The 19,766-nt window shown below is 39.4% G+C and overlaps 1 protein-coding gene across 1 annotated transcript; it reads right to left on the bottom strand.

The window, feature by feature from the left end:
* Positions 1-1,273: 1,273 nt before the first annotated feature.
* On the bottom strand, positions 1,274-12,611 carry LOC139726070 (steroid 17-alpha-hydroxylase/17,20 lyase-like). Its single transcript, XM_071637153.1, has 9 exons — positions 12,440-12,611; positions 10,512-10,685; positions 9,662-9,755; positions 8,908-9,066; positions 8,094-8,305; positions 4,740-4,862; positions 3,606-3,845; positions 3,187-3,285; positions 1,274-1,533 (listed from the first exon to the last, which is right to left on the bottom strand). Exons 1-9 carry the CDS (start codon positions 12,609-12,611, stop codon positions 1,274-1,276), a joined length of 1,533 nt encoding a protein of 510 aa, XP_071493254.1.
* Between the last annotated feature and the right edge of the window lie 7,155 nt (positions 12,612-19,766).

The following is a 19,766-nucleotide window of genomic DNA, read 5'->3' as shown; positions in this document are numbered from 1 at the left end:
ATCTTTACACAATGGAATAAGCACTGAGCGTCTAGTCACGCTGGGTGTGTGATGCCTGCTTGCGATATCTCCTTGGTAAGATCAAAGAGATATAATATATCCAAACTAGATTCCACTCAGAGTTCGTTCCATACACACAATGTGGGTACTGTGATTGTGTTCATTGAACCCGTGTGTCATATTTTGCCGCTATTAAAAAGGTCACTTTGACTGCTGCAATGTACGATGCCAATAAAGTTACAAGTTTCACTATAATATTACAAGTGTTGGAGCTTTATACTCTCATAACGTTCATAATCATATTCACATGGACGACTGGTGACGGTTAGAAAAGCGATCCATTACTGTGCTTATACCTAGTATCTGCAATAGACATGCTAGAAGACAAAATGCCGCCAATCTCGTATTATACCACCTCTGAATTTCTATAGATATTACATGTATTAAGCACATTTTGATGATCAAAATCATACCTGCAGCACTTGATAAGAATCACTTTATTTTTTTTTCATACAGCAGCTTATATAAGATTAATACAAACAACTTACAACTGATGATAACGAACTGAAATACTTCAATAATATTGACAATTTTTTTTTCAGCATGCATTGTGGTCATGTGGTAATGGCAGTGGCGGATCCAGAGGGGGGCGCAACCGGCGCACGCCCCCCTTTATTTTTCGTTAAAAACAAAAGAAAGAAAAATAAAAAAAATGAAATGAAACCCGGAAGTGGAACAAGAAATGTTAGTCACGCCCCCACCCCCCCCCCCCCTTTACAGAATTCCTGGATCCGCCCCTGTAATGGTCATGTTTGCTTCATCTGTTACGACAATGAAGTGAAGATTCAACATAATTACATTAGGGCTCCTTGGAAAGTGTCAGTGATACGGCAAACTGGAAAACAAAGCTGTGCTACGATATAATTTCCCCTCTTCTCTTCTCTCTAATTCGTCATCCTCATAAGTATTATCTCTAGCCACCATCTTTCTTTTTCCTCTTTCCCTTTCTGCTTTTCTTTCTCACTGTCTTTCTGTCCCTCCGTCCCGACCTCGGTATTTCCACTCTCAAGGTTGTCAGATTGCAATTTCCAATTGCATTTGTACTAAGCGATGAAATTTTCATTGTTAGCATTCAATGCGACTATTTTTTTTTTGTCATCGAGACCCATCGTAATAAGCAAAGATACAACAATTAATCTCGTTTATGGTTACACTGTTCAACGTGATCGAAATCACGTTGTTTTTCTCATGACAAGTGATATATATATAATGTTTATTTCCTCCTCTCGCTGATCACGATTTCGTATGGTGTCAGCAGACGCCCGACGACTGTCTTTGGGATGAGGTTGATAAGGCTCTCACTCTCTTTGGCCGGTACCTTGGAGAAGATGTAGTTCTGGAGGAACCAGGAGAAGATGAGGAAGAGGTCGGCCTTAGCAACCGCCTCTCCGAGACAGCTGCGGCGACCTGCCCCGAACGGCATGAAGCTGGGAGGGTGCTGGCGGACTGTGTCGGCCTCGTCTAAGAAGTGTTCTGGTAGCGAGTAGAAGAACACGCTAAAATATTTGTTGGCCGGAAAATAATTACAGCTTAGCTGTTGAACTACATGAATGCTTCAATACATCAAAGTCAGTAAGCAGGTTAATACGAATCTTAAAAGTATACCTTACCGATGAGAAACGCAAAGTGACACAGTGCTATGACGTGACAAGACATGACATCTGTCAGTCACGTGTGACATGACGTGACGTGCCATGGCACGGCCAGACTTCTCAACAATTCCTCTAGTTGGTGCTACTCTCTCAAGTAGTAATTCAGTACATGGTGTACCTATAATATGTTGAATGCGAGCGTTTTCGCCACTTCTTATTTTAATCACACTGTGTGGTATATAGCCTACTTCGCTACTGTTAACACTCTCAGCCTCGTGGTCACAATAATAATAATAATAATACAATACATTTATAAGGCGCTTAATACCGATGTTTCTAAGCGCACAGTTTACCTGAAAAATTAATATCTATACCAGAATAATACCAAAATACCAAAATACAAGTACAAACATACCAACAACAAAAAAATAGATACAGTGTATAATTACGATAAATAATGAAAATCAAAATCAGTGTGCACCTCCATCGACCGACCCACAACTGGACTATTCCAAAGAACTATCTACTAAAAAGATAAGTCTTAAACAAAATCTTAAACTGATTAACGGAAGTGGCTTGATGTATATAGGCGGGTAGAGAATTCCAGAGAGAAGGGGCAATTGTAGAAAAAGCACGATCACCGTATTTTGTGGAAGTACGTGGTCCAGGAGTCAATTGCATTGTAGAGGATGAACGGAGGGATCTTGAGGAAGTAATGGAACGTAAAGAAACAAGGTCTGTGAGATACCTGGGTGCTTGCCCATTCAGAATTTTGTACGTAAGCAAAAGAACTTTAAAAGATATGCGGTGATGTACGGGAAGCCAGTGGAGAGAACGGAGGATTGGAGTTATGGGCTCGGATTTCCTGGAGAGGGAGACAAATCTTGCGGCAGAATTTTGTACCCGTTGAAGTGGGAATATATGTGTCTGAGGGAGGTTAGAAAATATGGCATTGCAATAATCTAGATGACAAGAAATAAATGCGTGAGTTAATTTGGCAGTTGTAGGTCGGTCAAGTAGTTTCCTCATCTTCCCAATTTTGAACAATCCAAAAGATGCTGCCTTACAAATGTGCTTAATGTGGTGTTGAAGGGTAAGATTTTTGTCAATGATCAAACCAAGATCGCGTACCCATTCACTACACTTGGTAGAAACATTATCAGAAACTAAATCTGGGAATGGATTGGTGTTTCTATGTTTGGAATATATATGGATCATCTCTGATTTTTGTTCATTGAGGCAAAGCTTATTGTTTGAGGACCAGATTTTGATGTCCTCAAGACAGTTCTGAAGTTTTTGAGCTGCTTCAGCAATGTATGCTCAACTCGGCATATCGCGGCACAACTCGGGACATTTCGGCATAATAGTTTATAGGCGCATCCCACTACATGTATCTATCATCATAATACACTGTATACTGTATTGGAGATAATGAGAAACATCGATGACGATATTTCCCTAATTTCCGTGCAGAATTAGTATGCTCATAAATGTCCTGAATACCCTTATAAAGACCAGGTCTAGGATTGCCTACCTGGCTTGAAGGAGTCTGGGTCATCCCATTCCTGGGGGTCAAAGTGCATCGAATGAAGGTTGAAGACTACCGCCGCTCCTTTAGGGATGATGTAGTCACCTAGTTCAAGTAATCAGTGAAAATACATTACCATCCTTATGTCTATAAAATCGTAACTTCGACTATTTTAAGAATACAATGTAACAATCAGGAAGTTTTACTTTCATAGGACACGACTGTTACATTTCCGTAATGAAATTCCGAAATTCAAATGTATCCATTTCAGAGATGATTATGAAGTACATTACTCTATATATTATACTCAATCCACAAAATGTTTTTTTTTTAATCATTGGTTTTCCTCTGAGCAGATTGATTCAGTAACTGCGTGACTGACGCAACAACTGACGTATCTGACGTGCCTATCGATCGATACTCACATATCTTGGTATCGCACATGGTCGAATGAGGCATGGCGATAGGACCGATCGTGCTGTACCTCATCACCTCATACAAAGTGGCCTCGGTGTACGGCAGGGTCCCGCGGTCCTCGATGGTTGGCACTCGATCACGGCCGACAACGGAATCGATCTCTGCCTGGACTTTCTTCTGAATCCCGGGATTCTCGGACATCAAGGCAAATGCCCAGTACAATGTGTCAACGGTAGTCTGCGTTCCAGCTGGCAGCATATAAGAGAGAGAAGCTGAAATGTCTTGCTTTCCAAATTGCCATTTTATTTTGCTTGAGATGCGCATGAAAAGTTAACAACCTGCAAGGTTGGAAATCGTTGTTGTAAGCTTGCCTGGACTGTTGCCTGTTAACAATGGAACGAATAAAACGGTATCTATAGTTTCAGAACATAATTTTGAACAAAATGCTACTATTTCAATGAAGGGTGGAAATCAAACCAAAACAAATGATATAAAAATGAATAGATATGAATAGATCATTGGATGTCATGATTTTTATCGAACGATCAGAGGGAAAAATTGTCTTTTTCCATTGAGCGAAATGATAGAGAAGTAAAACTAGAAATTTCCTTAGGTAGGCACGTGTCTTAAGAGATGTACCAAGTGTTTAGGCCCTAGTCCGGATTGCAACGACAATTCGAATACAAGTAATGAATTGTATCATAGTCTTCTATTCAGATAAAGGTGCATATGGTCTTAAAAACCTGAAAAGAACTGTAACATGCAGCAGGTCAAACTGATAGTCAAATTCGATGCTAGTGAGATTATTTGTGTTTAGCTCCACAAGACCATCTTCAAAGACTTGTATTTGAATTCTCGGAAGAAAGACGTAAACACTGATTTTCATTTCGGTATGGGATGCGAGTGGTGTCAAACAGATCTCATCAGATATTGATTAATAATTGTGCCGAGAACATTTAGGTATTAAAGAAAATTTGAAATGTTGAAATTACTTACATAACACGAGGCATACTTCCATGAGTCAATAGCGGATAGAGGTCATACATGTTTATAATTTTTCATAGGATTAAAAGAACTGGAAGAGTAAATACTTTAAAATCGATGACAATATCGAACCACATCATATTGCCTGGTATCCTTACCAAAGAAGATGTCCATTAGGGTCTGTAGAATGTGGTCATCGGTCAGTTTCTCTACGTCCTCCCCTTCTCGCTTGGCGTCTTCTTGGGCCTTCAGCAGCATGCTGTAGAAATCGCTGATGTTGTCTGGAAAACGGATACCAATGGAATGAATCTTACTTTATTATCATGTCAATTTGCGATTAATGTGCTCAGTCTCGAACACAGCAATAATGACGTTCTTGATTTCTCGACTTTGAAAGTAGATCAACCAAAACATCAGGTAGTACATTTGAAATGACCAAATACCTATCGATAGGTATTGAGTGACTGCGATTAAAAGGGAAATTTTGTCCGCTCCTTTCCATCTGAATTTCACAAATAAATTTTTAGGCCAAGAGCATTAGGTCAAAATAGGCTTAAACCTGGACATTTCTGATAACAAGCTGATCTTTTTTTTTTCAGGATAGGTCCAGGAATATGACTAGAATAACATGCTAAAAGTCCTTATAAATCCTCCTTCAGCGTTTTCCGCAAGCCAAGATGGCGTCCAAAAGGGCTGCCATTTCATTAAAAAAATGGCTCTTACGCATAAAGTATACAAAGTACAACATTCGATAAGTGTTTCTTTTTTTTTAGTTCGGAAAATATATATCAAGGATAGTAGCGGGGGGGGGGAGTGTGGGAGGGGAATGCTCCCTCCCATACGATGGAGAGTTTGGCATTTTCAAACTTGAAATTCAGAGATCTTGTGCACTCTTTTGGTGAGATATTGATAAAATATGGACTGGCCTTGAGGGGGATACGACATATATTGCCCGAGTCGAAAGACGAATTGAAATAAAAATAATTATATAGTTTACACATATTTGATGGAATATTTGGGAAATTGTTAATCAAAGGGGTACATGTACTAGATCTATATGGGGAACCGAGCAGCGGGAGGGTTAGGGAGGGCATACCACTCTCCAATATGAGGAAACTTTTACATTTTGAAAGTGAAAGTTCTGGTGCACACTTTTAATGACATATTCGGAAATTTGTCGATCTCAAAACGGTACAAAGTCTATGGAAAGAGGCCGAACGAGGGAGGTTTGCCTTTTTTATGATTGCAATTCAACGATAAGGTGAATATACTTCTAGTTGAATATTTTGACAATAATTTTCCATTAAACAAAAAAGTTCGAGATTTTTCCGTATCTCGGGAATTATGGGGGGGGGCAAAATGATATGTTTGACCTCAACATTTTCATGGGGAGGGGGGGGGGGGGGGCAACTGCCCCTTTATGTAATTGTCCCAGTAGGATCGACGCCCCTGATCATCCCTGGGTGCCTGTAGATATTCCTGACCGAGTTATCATCGTTTGCCTAATTATTCAGAAAAAAAAGGGGGGGCAGAGGGGGTATAGTTCTGGCGGGTTTTCTGTTTGTTTGTTGTTGTTTTTCGTAGGTAATTTGTAGATGGTCCCGAGTGGCGCGCGTCATAGCAGACGTACTGGCATGGTATTTTACGTTTTCAACATTTGAACCATGCTTTAAGTAGATATTTTGCGAGCGAAGCGAAGCGAGCGAGTGCTTGAGAAAATTACGTATACAAATCCTAAAAGATAGAATACTGTTAAGCTCTGTTTTGCTCTCACTAGGCGGGCATGCGATTGAACGTCATGCAGTATAAATAAAAAAGAAAGTAAATTATTACAGTCACATTTCTTTTCCTTCCATTTTTTTTTCAAACTTGAGAGGGGTGATTGTATACAGGTCATTCCCCGGGATTCACACCCATGTTATGCATATTGCAGGTGTGCTGGAACTTTCAGATGGATTTCTGAGTTTTTTAATTTCTAATATCATTTTTTTTTTCAATTTCTTTGTCTCTTGAAACAGGCTAAAAACAGCAATGTGTTGATAAAACAAATGGCGGCCATTTTGGGCATCATTTGGTTTTCGGGAAGAGCTCGCGCGGTTTTATTGGTACTTATGTGCTTAAAAATCTCTGAATAAGTATTCTATTGGATTCTTTATGTTTCAAAGCATATATTTAGACATTTAAAGTGCATGTTGGGGTTACTTAGTTGCGGGGTTATGATAAAAAACAGGAAATGACGGCCATTTTGGGCACCATTTTGGATTTTGGAAAGAGCTCAAGTGGTTTTATTAGTACTTGTGCGTTTCAAAATCTCTGAGTAAGTACTTTATTTAGTTCCTCTAGACCAAAAACATAACTGAGACATAAAGTGCGTATTGGAGTATACCTATTTGTAAAATTATGAGAAAACCGGAAATGGCGGCCATTTTGGGCGCCAGTTTGGATTTCTGAAAGAGCATATTATGCGCTTTTATTAGGTTTTTTTTTTTGTGTGCTTCAGAATCTCTGAATAAGTATATGATTTGGTTCCTTGTGTCTCAAAACGTATATTTCGACATTTTAAGTATGTATAGGTGAAACCTAATTGCAAAGTTATGAGGAAAACAGGACGCCATTTTGGACGCCATCTTGGATTGCGGAAAACGCTCAAGAAGGATTTATGAGGACTTTTAGTATATTAGATGACACATATTCCTGGAGCTATCCTTAAAGAAAAATCACCTTGTAACCAGCAATGTCCAGATTAAAACTAACTAATGCTCTTGGCCTATTAAATGAAATTTACACATTCCTTTAAGTTCGTTACTGAAATATTATGTTGAGGGAAAAATTATTTCCCCTTCCATCTGATCAACGTAAGCCAGGTGCTCTTTCATTATGCTGAAAACATAAAAAAAATGATAGTGGATTTTTTTTTAATACATGTAGTGTATTTTCGCTATAGTGTCAGGTTGTCCGACAGTGATATCACTAATTGTGGTACATTGTAGTCTTCTTATCCAGCGATGGAAGTACATGTACACAGCAATCACATTATAATTTTCAGGCAACCGTGGACAAAACCGTAACGGGATGGACGTGAGACAACACGAGGGGACGGGATTGGCCAAAGGGACAGGTAGTGATTGGCGTGGATGTTGGATTAAACTTTTGTTATGTCAAAAAAAAAAAAAAAAAAAAACGCCACGGCAGCCACGGTGAGGATAAGAAACTTGGTAGGCCGTAATAGAACGAATTTTGAAATGCAGAACGATTTGAAATAGAACGATTTTGAAATGCAGAAATAAAAACTGAACTGAACTGAACTGAACTGAACTGAACAAATTTGACCGCACTTGAAACACTGAGTTGTTCGTAATGGGACGCGAAATTTCCCGGTATCTCCCACTCCATATAAAACTCCTTGATACGTACTAAGTTGGTATAACGAAGTAGAACGGAGGACCGTGTTAATTCTATTTCCGCTGTGCTTTTGTGCGATAGTAACAATCGCCTGTATGAACATAGCTTACCAGGGTCGTAAGTTTTCTGTCTGTGTTGCGTCAATTCGGATTTAATGAACTTCTGCATCTTAGCGGTGATATCTTTGATCATACGGGGTCCGCTGCTAGGGACGTACTTGGCCCAGGAGAAGAAGTCGGCTGCAAGACCAAAACCAAATTTGGTATTGGCCTCGTCATTCAACTGCATCCATTCCTTCACGTTGGGGTCATGAAGAGCATAGCTGATGATGGAGAGTACGAGATATACTCAGTATGATTAAAAAAAACATGAAATTATTATGTGATAAAGAAGTAAAGATCCTGACGACGTTTAGATAGGGGTAAGAAGAAAATATGGGGATTTAAATCTTGCGCGAAGAGGATAAATAAAGACGAAATATCTTCTCTTTCCTTTTTCCTGGAAATATTTAAAAAAATCTCTATGATTAACGCACAGATAATGAAGGGAAAAGTCTTATCTTGTTTATCCTTTTTCTGTCCGTATGTGCGTCTCTTTTCATTGAACATTATCTCAACTCTGCATTCACTGTATATATATATATATACTGTAGTTATGGGTAAACTCGGCCTAGCGGGTAAAGTCGGCCCCCAGCGCGCGCATTACAAGTAGTTGTACTGTGCGCGCTGGGGGCCGACTTTACCCGCTAGGCCGAGTTTACCCATAACTATGGTAATTATACATGGCAAAATACATCAAATCATATGATACTTACCCAATTTCAATGTTTTGTGTCAACACACACATCATTGCTATGTAAGTGTTTATGTGTTCATTGTGTATGTTTATACTGAGATCATCCAAAGCTAATGATTTGTGTAATACCTCTTTCCAAAGCACATCTGTGAGAGGACATTGTACATGATCAGAGTAAGGAGGAGTCGAGGGTCGATCGGCTTTCCGTCATTCTCGGCTAGCTCCTTCTCCACCTTCGGGTACACGCTGGAGACCAGCTTTTGTAGGGGCTTGCCGGTTGCAAAGTGCCTTGATAAGAACGGAAAAAAATGAACAAAATTGTGACAGAAAGCAATAATCATGATGATGGTATGAGTAATTATATAATCATGATAATGGTAGAACTTCTACTATTATTGAAAATGAAAATACATGTAATATCAATGGTAATTGTAGAAAATGTAGAAATTTACAAGTAATATACATAATGATATGCAAACGCACTATTGCCAGTAACAGGAAAACTGCATACTAATAACAGGAATGGAATAATTTGATGTAAAATATACGCCGATACACATGAAAAGTGACCATTTTGTCTTTGATGTGTGCTCACTCATGCATATCTACATAGATCATTTTCATTTCCACACATACAAGTCAGTTAGTCAATAAGTGACGATAAACCCCTGCCAAATCATTTTGCTCGAAGCGTTTTTGTCAGAAAATTACGACATTTTCATTAGCATGTGGGGGTTATGTTTTGTTGTGTATACCGTATAGCTTCAGATATATAGACATACGAATATTTTTGGATGTTTAGGAGAAATTAGGTTCACCTCAAAGTACTTTTCAGCCTGGACAGAGTATACTATTATAGTAAACGGTCAATCGTCCTGCATACCTGAGTGCCGTGTGTCCTAGTTTCCGATGAAGCTTCCACGTGTCAGAGTAAGTACTGAAGATGATATCCTTAAATCCATCAGTAAAGAGCTCAGCTGCCATGAAATGTAAACACACACACACACATTAAAAAAAAAAATCCAGCACGTGTCTTCCCCCATTGAAGAACCGGAAATTAAAACGGAAGGCTAATCATAACCCTGGTTTCTTTTTGCTGTAATCCGAGCTGTAGCACCTGTTCACTTCAGTTCAGTTGTATTTTCAGCAAACATTAATATACCTAAGTACAGATAACAATGTTATCAATTTGAACATGCTGGGGGCACATCTCTAGAAGTAAAGAACATCACGTCACAACTGTATTTATATTACACTTCACATAGTACAATCGAAAACAACCACAAATAACAAGAGGACAAATAAACACTGATTATTTTTCTAATATTCATCTACCACTAATTTTGTTTATTCTTGCATGATCTGATCATGATGATTATGAAAACGTAAAAACGGTAACCGAAAATATGATTGTAACAACGGCGACGATAACACTAGATGTATGAAAAATTAATGAAATAGATACAATGATCAGATTAATGATTATTATTTTTTTTCAAAGGTCTTTTAATAAACAAATATGCATTCCCGCCTTCAGAGTTCGGTAGAGCGCGTATTGTTTTTCCCTTCTCACAAGTAGTACATTGTAGGACATTACGAGGGTTTCTGGTTTGGTAATATGGATTAGGTGGCGATATAATTTGGCAGCACTGTAATGCACATTCCGCCCTTCTTTCAAACGACCCATGTTTCTAAGAGTTTTTCAACAAGCAGCGACTAGGCTACTTCTCTACCTGAGTAGAAATCAGGACGTCCGGCGAACTCCGCACCCTTCTTGATTATAGCTTCCTTTATGAGGTCTTTGCGATTTAAGACCACCATCCATCGCTGTCCAATCTTGAGGCCAAAGATGTCACCATACTTCTTGGCCCATTTACCAAACACTACCTCTGGGCTGTCAGTCATGTCTTAGAAACAGGAAAGGTGGAGAAAATAAAATGTATTGAACCCAGTAAATGAGACACATTTAATGATGCTCGCGAATAATCACTAATCAGTCCTTAAAAAAAAACACACACACACACTCACACACACAGCCTTCACGAAGGGTTTTCGTAGACGTATGCGGATTGTTGTTATAACAGTAAACAATAAGTGATATACACATTTGTACATGAATGTAACCCCTATATACATGGGCCCTACATAATGCAAACAGAAATTTGTATAAGGCTATATGACACATGTACCGTAACAGAAAGAAAAACTAACAGGAGAGAGAGGACAAAAACAGGAGAGAGAGGACAAAATGGAGCAGCTGAGGCAAAAATCTATTTTTCCATAATATAAAAATAGTGACAGAGAGCCGGAAGTATGGCTTTATCAAATTCATCATTGATTGGCATAGGTGCTAGAGTAGTTGGTTTCATGAATGCGTGAGGTGAGTCATATATCCTCACAGTATGCAAATTAGCATGATGAGGTCATGGTATCACAATGACCTCACGAGTCTCTATTAACCTGCACAGAAATATTCACATCTTTTCTTGATTTCGATGAAATGGAAACGAAAAAAAAAAACTACATAAAAACAAAACACACGTATATATATATATATATATATATATATATACACACACACACACAAACAAACAAACAAGTTCATCCAGAGAGGTATTAGGGAAGGAGAAGAAACAAGAATCTCTCCTTTTAATTGTACACATGCTCCGTAAGGCCGCCGAGAAGTTACACTTCCTCTCTCACGGGTGTTAATCAATAAATTGCTTTGATAAAAGACAGCGTTTCTGTTAAGTATGCATCATTCCTGAAATACAACACACCCAGCCAGCAGCAATTCGCTGTCCCCTTCAATATTTTCGGCAGCAATTGTTTAAGTGTGCAAAGAATATAGGACATGCGAAGAAAATTTGTAAAAATTGTTCTTCTTTACCTGTAAAATTCTACTAAACAAGCCAAAACACACATTAGCCAATTACCTAATTCGAAAGATTTAACATACAGTGTTTAACCTGGCGAACAATATTAGGCACACATAATTATGCGCAAGATGGTTAGATGTTAACTTTTTTTTTTTTTGGAGATACTAATACTCCTTTTTCAGTGCGGGGGTATTACTAACAAAAAAAAAAATGAAGAAAAAATTAAGATAGGTGTTCTACACAAGATTACAATCAAGTTCCACTCGGGATTTCAGCATTTCCTCTCAAATACAGCTTAATGATATGTTAAAAACAAGAACATCTTCTTTGGCCTTCATTTCCTATGGAAGAGCGACGTGGAGCATGGAACATCAAAGCCAGTGAAGTGCTAAGCATTCAATTGTCATGCTATAGCTTAACCTATGCATACATTTGCACAAATTGCGAAGAGATTCCACTCTTTCTCCAGCACATCCCTTGTTAATTGTAGTGTTGTAATATTCCACATTTGGCAATGACATTGTGACGGAAGAGATTGTACGGTCTATATATATGATATTGACCCAAAAACGTGTTTGTGGTATCTCATGTTCGTCAGCGAACCAATGGGTGAGTTGTGAGCTGATGATGATGCGCTTTTCCGACAATTTAGGCCTGTATAGTAGTGCGATAACTCTCCTGCTCTATCGTGGGGTGAAGCATTTATCATTCGCCCTATCATTGATAATGCATTATGGACTCCGTTACAGTCAATATTGATCGCGGATTGGCTGTAAACTCACCGTAGATGCTACCCACAATGGGAAGACCTCTTGGCCCGGGCGGGAACCTGCTTGGTCGGCTGACGCTCCATATTGCCATGGAGACCAGAAGGACTGTAAGAGTCAACGTGACGGTCAACCCATTGACCTGTCCGAGACTGGACTCCGTTAGGGTTCCGAGGAAGTCGACCATGGAGGTGATTGTAGCTGACCTACTTCACTCTGATCTGATCTCTGCAGTAATCAGTCGGTAAAATAAGCTTTTATTTGCGTGCGAGATGTCATCAATTAAGCACCGTTGTGTAAACATCTGGACTGGTTAGGTATTGAATAATCATCGAGTAAAAGCCTAAAAAGGATATGTGTAAACTAACAAACAAATGATAACTTATGGTGTAGGCCGACGTAGGGCCTACACAAGCCGTTTTAGTGGAATAAGACTGGCCTCAGACAATTCGAGAGAGCACTTGGGGTGCGAATTACAGGTGTATTTACAATTTAACTTTTTCACGATGAGAGACAGCTTTGCTCTGTGAGCGTAGAGCTGTTGTTACACTGCCATCCAGTAATGGGAATATGAGTAATGCACGCTCCATATCGAATTGTGTGTATACAATTATTCTTTACCAGCAAGCACAGGCGAGAGTAACTTTACACAGCCCTTGTCGCTGCACGGCGTCTTGTCGGGCTAGGTCGAGCGTATAACGTGTCCCCGCGGTGCTGACACGGAAGAAAGCTGAATCCAAAGAGGTTCTATGATAGTATGAAATAGAGTAAGCGCACACTACTAGTATTCAGTACGTAAAAATAAGAACGGGGCCATTTGAACAGTGGCGCGCACGCACGAACGAGGTCGACTGGTCGAACCCGGAACCCGGAAGTGCACATAGTAATGCCAAAGATTTGCTTGACTCTCTATCATCTTTGGTAACGATATCATGTAAGGCACAGATTTTAATTTGGGGTGGGTTAGCAAAATCATTTTGATTTTTAAGGAAAATCAATATTCATCCACATGCCGCCAGATTTTATTAGAGAGATACATTCACGAGATGGTCAATGTGTTTTGATGAAAAAAAAAACTTGTTCTAATGTGTTAAATACGAGCCCTAACGTGAAGCAACAAAATTGTCAAACGCATACACACGTCAATCTCACAGGCACAATACTATTACACTTAATACACAGGCTCTTCCGCGCGCATGAATGTTCTTGTCTCAATTTGTATTCGCCACATATTAATTACATTGGATTCTTCAATGAAAGAAGATTGAAACTGCATGAATAGATTGCAGAAATACTCTGGTATTATATGGAGTAATGACTAACTTTCACTGATTTCTGTGTCACTTAGAAACAGTACACACATGTAGGCCCCACACACTCCATGCAATTATCTAAAAGCGCTGGCACATCGCTTCGCGACAGCGCTATGTGTATAGTTAGTTCAGCGAGTGCATCGACGAAACGCAAGATTCCATCTTGCCATCGCACTGAGCTCTATTTTTTTTTAACCGATGTGATATGTCTTTGTTCGTGGGCCTCATTATATACGGCAATTTTTCATCGTGGTAAAGGCCAAGGTGATAAGGAAAGACGTAGCCAAATAAAGTTGATTAGATTGTACAATCATGTATCTACTACTTTGTACAACGCAGAGACTCCAACCCCAAGCACCTTCTGATCTGGAGATTCTCCCGCCTGAAACCCCTAGCAAACGGGAGACTCCAACTTGAAGTGCGCGAAGCGTACATCACGAGCGCGAATCCCTTGCGGTCTAGGGTTCTAGATGCTCTCTCGCGCTATCTAAGGCTAATTTTTCAACATACAATGAAATTAAGTAAAAAATAATTTCAAGCTGGAGAAATTAAATCTCAAGCGGGAGAACGGGAGATTCTGCAAAAATGGGCTTTCGGCGGGAGACTCCCGTCGAAAGTGGGAGAGTTGGAGTCTCTGACAACGTGAGTCCCACAATGTAAACACGCATACTCTATCTCAGATTGCATCAATAATATTTTTAGTTCTAGTAACTTAAACAAGGGAGATGGGATTTAAGTCCCATCTCCCTGGTTTAACTGCCAAAATGCTACAAATAGAGTGCAAATCTTATCTGTGCAAGGAAATTTTGTTCCCTCTTGTGTTTTAGCAGCCAAATGCTGCCCATTTTGTGGGCATTTTTGGTTCCTGAAGTCCAGGAGATAGCAGGTAGGTACTACATGACGTGGTACATTCGCGGAAGCTTCGTCTTTCGACCTCTTTGCTATTATAAATGGCGGCGCGGCGGGTCGTTCAAATGGCCCGCTTCAATGAGCGCGGGCGTACTCTATTAGGATACAGAATCTCTGTGGCTCGATCAAAGTCCACATGAAACTGAGCATGCAAGACATCGCTCGCCACGCATTCTCGCGTGATGTCTCGTCATAATACATTTATGATTGTCTTATGTATGCATGTTTGAATGCAAACTTATTCAAACAGTATGGCTGAAAGTAAATAGAAAAAGATAGAAAAAGCCCCTAAACCCTTTAATTGTTCGGCACCTGATTATGAGTTTAGAAAGAAACATGTTAAACCTGAAGAGGACCGCCTAAAAAAAATGAATAAATAAAAATGCCCATCATGACCATCTCACTGGGCCTAGCGCTCACCTGATCATCGCAAGTTTCCCTTTCACGCGCATGCAGACTACTATTATATCTAAGAGGAACATAGCAAATTTGGAGGAGGGGGGGGGGGGGGTTCGGGGCCTTGGGGCATAGTGTCCTTTTAAATGTTCCCTCACACCGGCGATAATACCCGCCTAGTTTGTAGAAAATTTTATCATGCAGTTGAGTTTCAAAATGAAGACGAAATGTGAAAACTGGACTCGTCATCCCTGGATAAGCCATTACAAACTGTAAAATATACACTCCGTAGCCGTTTAGTATAGCGGTATTTGTCAACTCTTGATTAGCGTATTATAGGCCCTACATATCTATTATGCATCTTAAATGGAGGTGGACTGAAGGGGAAAATGAGCATTTGATTTCTTACAATTTAACGAGTTGGCGTACAATTTGGGGGAATATTTACACATTTTCCCATCCAATAGTATAGGAAATGAATATATGCAGAGACAATGTGAATGGCTAAATCATGGCAGATGTCCCCTCTTGATTCACGTATGCATCTCATATGGCAGGTATGGACCGAAGGGGGAGGGTGTTGGAGGAGGTGTCCCCTCCCACATCAAAGGGCTTTTGCAATTTTAGAATTGAAATTGAACGATCTCGTTCACATTAAAGGTACTGTTTCCACTGAGAGCAGTGATTTAAAAAAATGTTCAAGATATAACATTAGATGCATAACGTATAGGTCAGGTGTATCACAAAACATCCTACCATGTAATTTTTTTTTTTGGCAATAAAGCATAAAATATAAGGAGATATCACTATTTTTCTCACTAAACCGTACTGTGGACGGTTTAGTCTATAGAAACATTATTATCATAGCTATTGTTCACATTTTGTATATTTAACAATACTTAACATTCTCACTGATTCAAATTTTTATATAAGTTGTTTCTATCCCTAATTCACATTTTAGAACTATTATATAGAGCACTAAATCTAGATTTTGGTTTCCTCTGCAAATGGTAAATAATGCCTTTTAAGTTGTTGTAGAATACGTCTTGCAAATTTTTCAATCCTAGAAGCAGAAAAAGGGAAAAAAGATTATTCAGAGACGATGTGAATGGCTAAATCAGCTATAGCTGTCACCTTTTGATCCATGTATGCATCTTTTATGGGGATCAACCTAAGGGGAGGTCTATTGGAGAGGGTGTCCCCCTCCCAAGCAAATGACATGAATGAGCTTTGAATAATTATTTTAGAATTGAAATTCAGCGGTCGGGTTTAAGCTTTGACGAAATGTTTACAATTCCCTTTACGTTAAAAAAAGTAAGAAAACTGAATATCCAGATGCATTGGGAATGGCTAAAATGACATCATATAGAATCTGGCACCTCTTGATCCGCATGTGCTCAATACTATATAAGTTGATGGAGGTGGAGCAGAAGGGAGAGGGTGTGTCCCTCCTCTCACACCGATCGTACGAGGGAGCTTTTTACACTTTCAATATCAAAAACCATCAGTCTATAGTGCACACTTGTGGTGGAATGTTATTAAGAAAATTTTTTCAGTCATTTTTTTTTAACTTCTTGAGTGAGCTCGCAGATACAAAACGCATAGAAATGCTTAATAGAAACAGCTAATTGGAATACATAATATATGTTACGACAACGGCGTAGCCAGGATTTCATCTTAGGGGGGGGGGGGGGCGGTTAGTCTGCGAGGGAGCGAAGCGACCGAGCCCGAGCGAGCGGAGCGAGCGAGGGGGGGGGGGAGGGTGTGGGAGGGGGGTGTCCCCCCTCCCACGATAAGAACTTTTTGCATTTTGATGTTGTAAATGGTGCAATTTGATGCATGTTTTTGCGCGTTTTATCGACATGAAACAGTCCCACTTGTTTAAGGTAGCAGTTTATTTTGATGTCGATTATTATTGAACAATTTGCCTGTAAAATTGTATAATTTAAATACACTTCTTGTATCAATTCTTTTCACTGAATATCATGAACGCGACTGAACGCGAGCGAACGGAGCGAACGAAGGGGGAGGGGAGGGTGTGGGAGGGGGTGTCCCCCCTCCCACGGTAAGAACTTTTTGCATTTTGATGTTGTAAATGCATGGTTCAATTTGATGCATGTTTTTGCATGTTTTAACGAGTTGAAACAGTCCCACATTACAAAAAGTCTACACACGTCGGCGGACAAACTCTTAATGAGGTATGATGTCATATTTTCATTAACATACAACCAATTGAAACCCGTTGCTGGTAGTGTATAATGAATATTCATTAATTGATCACGCGTTGACCTCATTTGCATACAAACACAGGTCAAAGATATTAGCCAATCACGAGCTAGCGCTGGACGGCTGGCTAGCGTGGTCGCGCTCCGCGAAATACCAGCATGCGATGCGCGCAGCTAGCTGTATTATGCATGCACTGAGGGGATAGCTAGCTAGCTATACTAGTAATATAGCTAATGTGACTAGATGTAGTTGTATACGTAATATTACGTATGCATGCAACACAAGAAAGTGTTAGAACTTATTTCATATTTGGACTTCATCGAGTAGGGCTCTAGACCTCTATTCTACAAGTACGAGACTACTTCATTCTGGAACCAATGAATGAACACCCAACCCAAAGACCAAGGAGAAGATGTGCTTCATATTGCATCGGACATTTCAAAAAACTTCAAGAACTTCCAGAATTAGGCCTACCGCGGAGACCCAGGAGAAAACAACTGCAGTGCCAGTGGAACAAAAAGTCAGCATTTGATGTCGAGGTAGGCCTAACGTTAAACTCTACTAAACATCATTCTAATATTTTGAAGCATGTTTAAGTATTGTCTCATGTAACTGTTAGCGCCGATGTAGAATATAACGAATCAAACTAGTGTAATTTATAGAGGGGATTAAACTAGTAAAAGTCAAAACTATTTATGCATTCATCAAACAGTCACTAGTAAAAACAGTCAGTAACACTAACAGTAAGGTATACTGTAAGGTATACACTTACACTTACTGTAAGGTAACACTTACTGTAAGGTATACACTCTAGTCTGTAGTGTACTAGCTATAGTAACTAGTAGTACGTAGTATTAACGTAGTAACAGCACCAACCGTAACCCGGTCCACCAGGGTCAGTGAGCGGTAATTAACACGAATGAGCCTTTTTCTTGCGTATTCAGCGGCAGTTAAATAACGTCCCTCAATTGTTCTAGCCAAGTTACAGTCTCGGGAGCAGGCCTCAGGCTTAGGGTGTAAATTAGGTCCCCCAACATGGACCATGTTGTCAGGAAGGCGGGTGATATGAGCGCCCATCTGGGGGGCGTTTCATCAACAAGTTCGTCGGAGGTTTTCACCGACAAATTTGCTATCAGCCAATCAGACGCAAGGATTTCAGTAGCTTTCAACAGTTGTCAGTGTATATCACTGACAAAAAGTTTACCGTTTCATGAAACGCATCACGTCCTCGACCACGTAATCGTAACACCATGGTTACTTCCTGTCTCCCCCCCCCCCCCCCCCCCCTCCCCCCGACCCGGGGGAAAAAATGGAAAAAATTGGATTAATTTTTTTTTTCATCATTTCATTTTCATTTTCATCGACTGTAAATCTGACGTTAGTGTTTAATAACTGTCAACCATATTAAAGCACTGAAGCACAGCAGTATTTAATAAAAGTCCCAGTAAAAAAATAATATCGAACACTTTAGAGACAGTAGTGCGTGGGTAGCTTTTTTCTTATTTCCGTGAGTATTATACTATACTTATAGCACAAGGTGATAGCTTATTAAGTATATTGTCTAGATTGTTCATCTCATTCTAGAAAATCGTTTTCATCATTTCATTTGATAACTTATCATAGAAACTCTAGTTCTTACAATTAATTATTGATGCTCTGTTTATTTTTACATGAAAGATTCTGGAGGAAGATGATCACACGGTTTTAGTTCACTATACCGGATGGGGGGATCAGTGGGATCAGTGGCTGGAAAAGGTAAGATGTATTTTCCAAAATTTAAACTATGGTCAATGGAAAGCCAAATGCCTGTTGACTCCTGCTGATGTGCATGGATGCTGCATACATCTCATTTTATTGTGCTACTTATTCATCTTCACATGTACTTGAATAGATTTTCAAACATTTTTTTCATTTTCTCAAACCTAAGCTCAAATAAAGATAAAAAATACTCCAGAGCACAGTCTGGAGAGGACATCATTTGCCAAACACAAATCAGTTCAACTAACAGGAACGTACAATAGATACTGCAATGTTGTCTTCCCAGAGCTGATCACTTCTTCATAATTATATACAATACCAGCATAGAAGAGAATTCCTATGTCAGAAATGCTGTCCATCTCTTGGAAAATGAAGGCACTGTGAATGTGTTGTACAAAGTCCCTAAAAAAGTCCTATGCTCCAAAAGCTCTTGGGAAGTTAAATTCCACTGTCAATTGTAGAATTTAGTTTAGCTGACTTGCGTTTGACAAATGATGTCACCTTATAGAGTGTGATCTGGAGGGTTGTTTATATTTATATTTTTGTTTTTAGGGGGAAGCTTAGATTTGAGGAAATGATATGATTGACAAAAATGTTAGAAAATTTGTCATACATTGTATACAATGTGAAGATGAACAAGTAACGCAATAAAATGAGATGTATGCGGTATTGCACGTCACCAGGAATCAACATGTATAATTGGTAGAGATGCTTGTTCTTAATTGTGTAACATAATTCAA

Source organism: Diadema antillarum, unplaced genomic scaffold (assembly GCF_040938485.1).
Source record: "Diadema antillarum isolate AM-2024a unplaced genomic scaffold, OU_Dant_1.0 seq00000078_RagTag, whole genome shotgun sequence".
Classification (NCBI taxonomy): domain Eukaryota; kingdom Metazoa; phylum Echinodermata; class Echinoidea; order Diadematoida; family Diadematidae; genus Diadema; species Diadema antillarum.
This window is presented reverse-complemented; position numbering and strand designations above follow the sequence as displayed.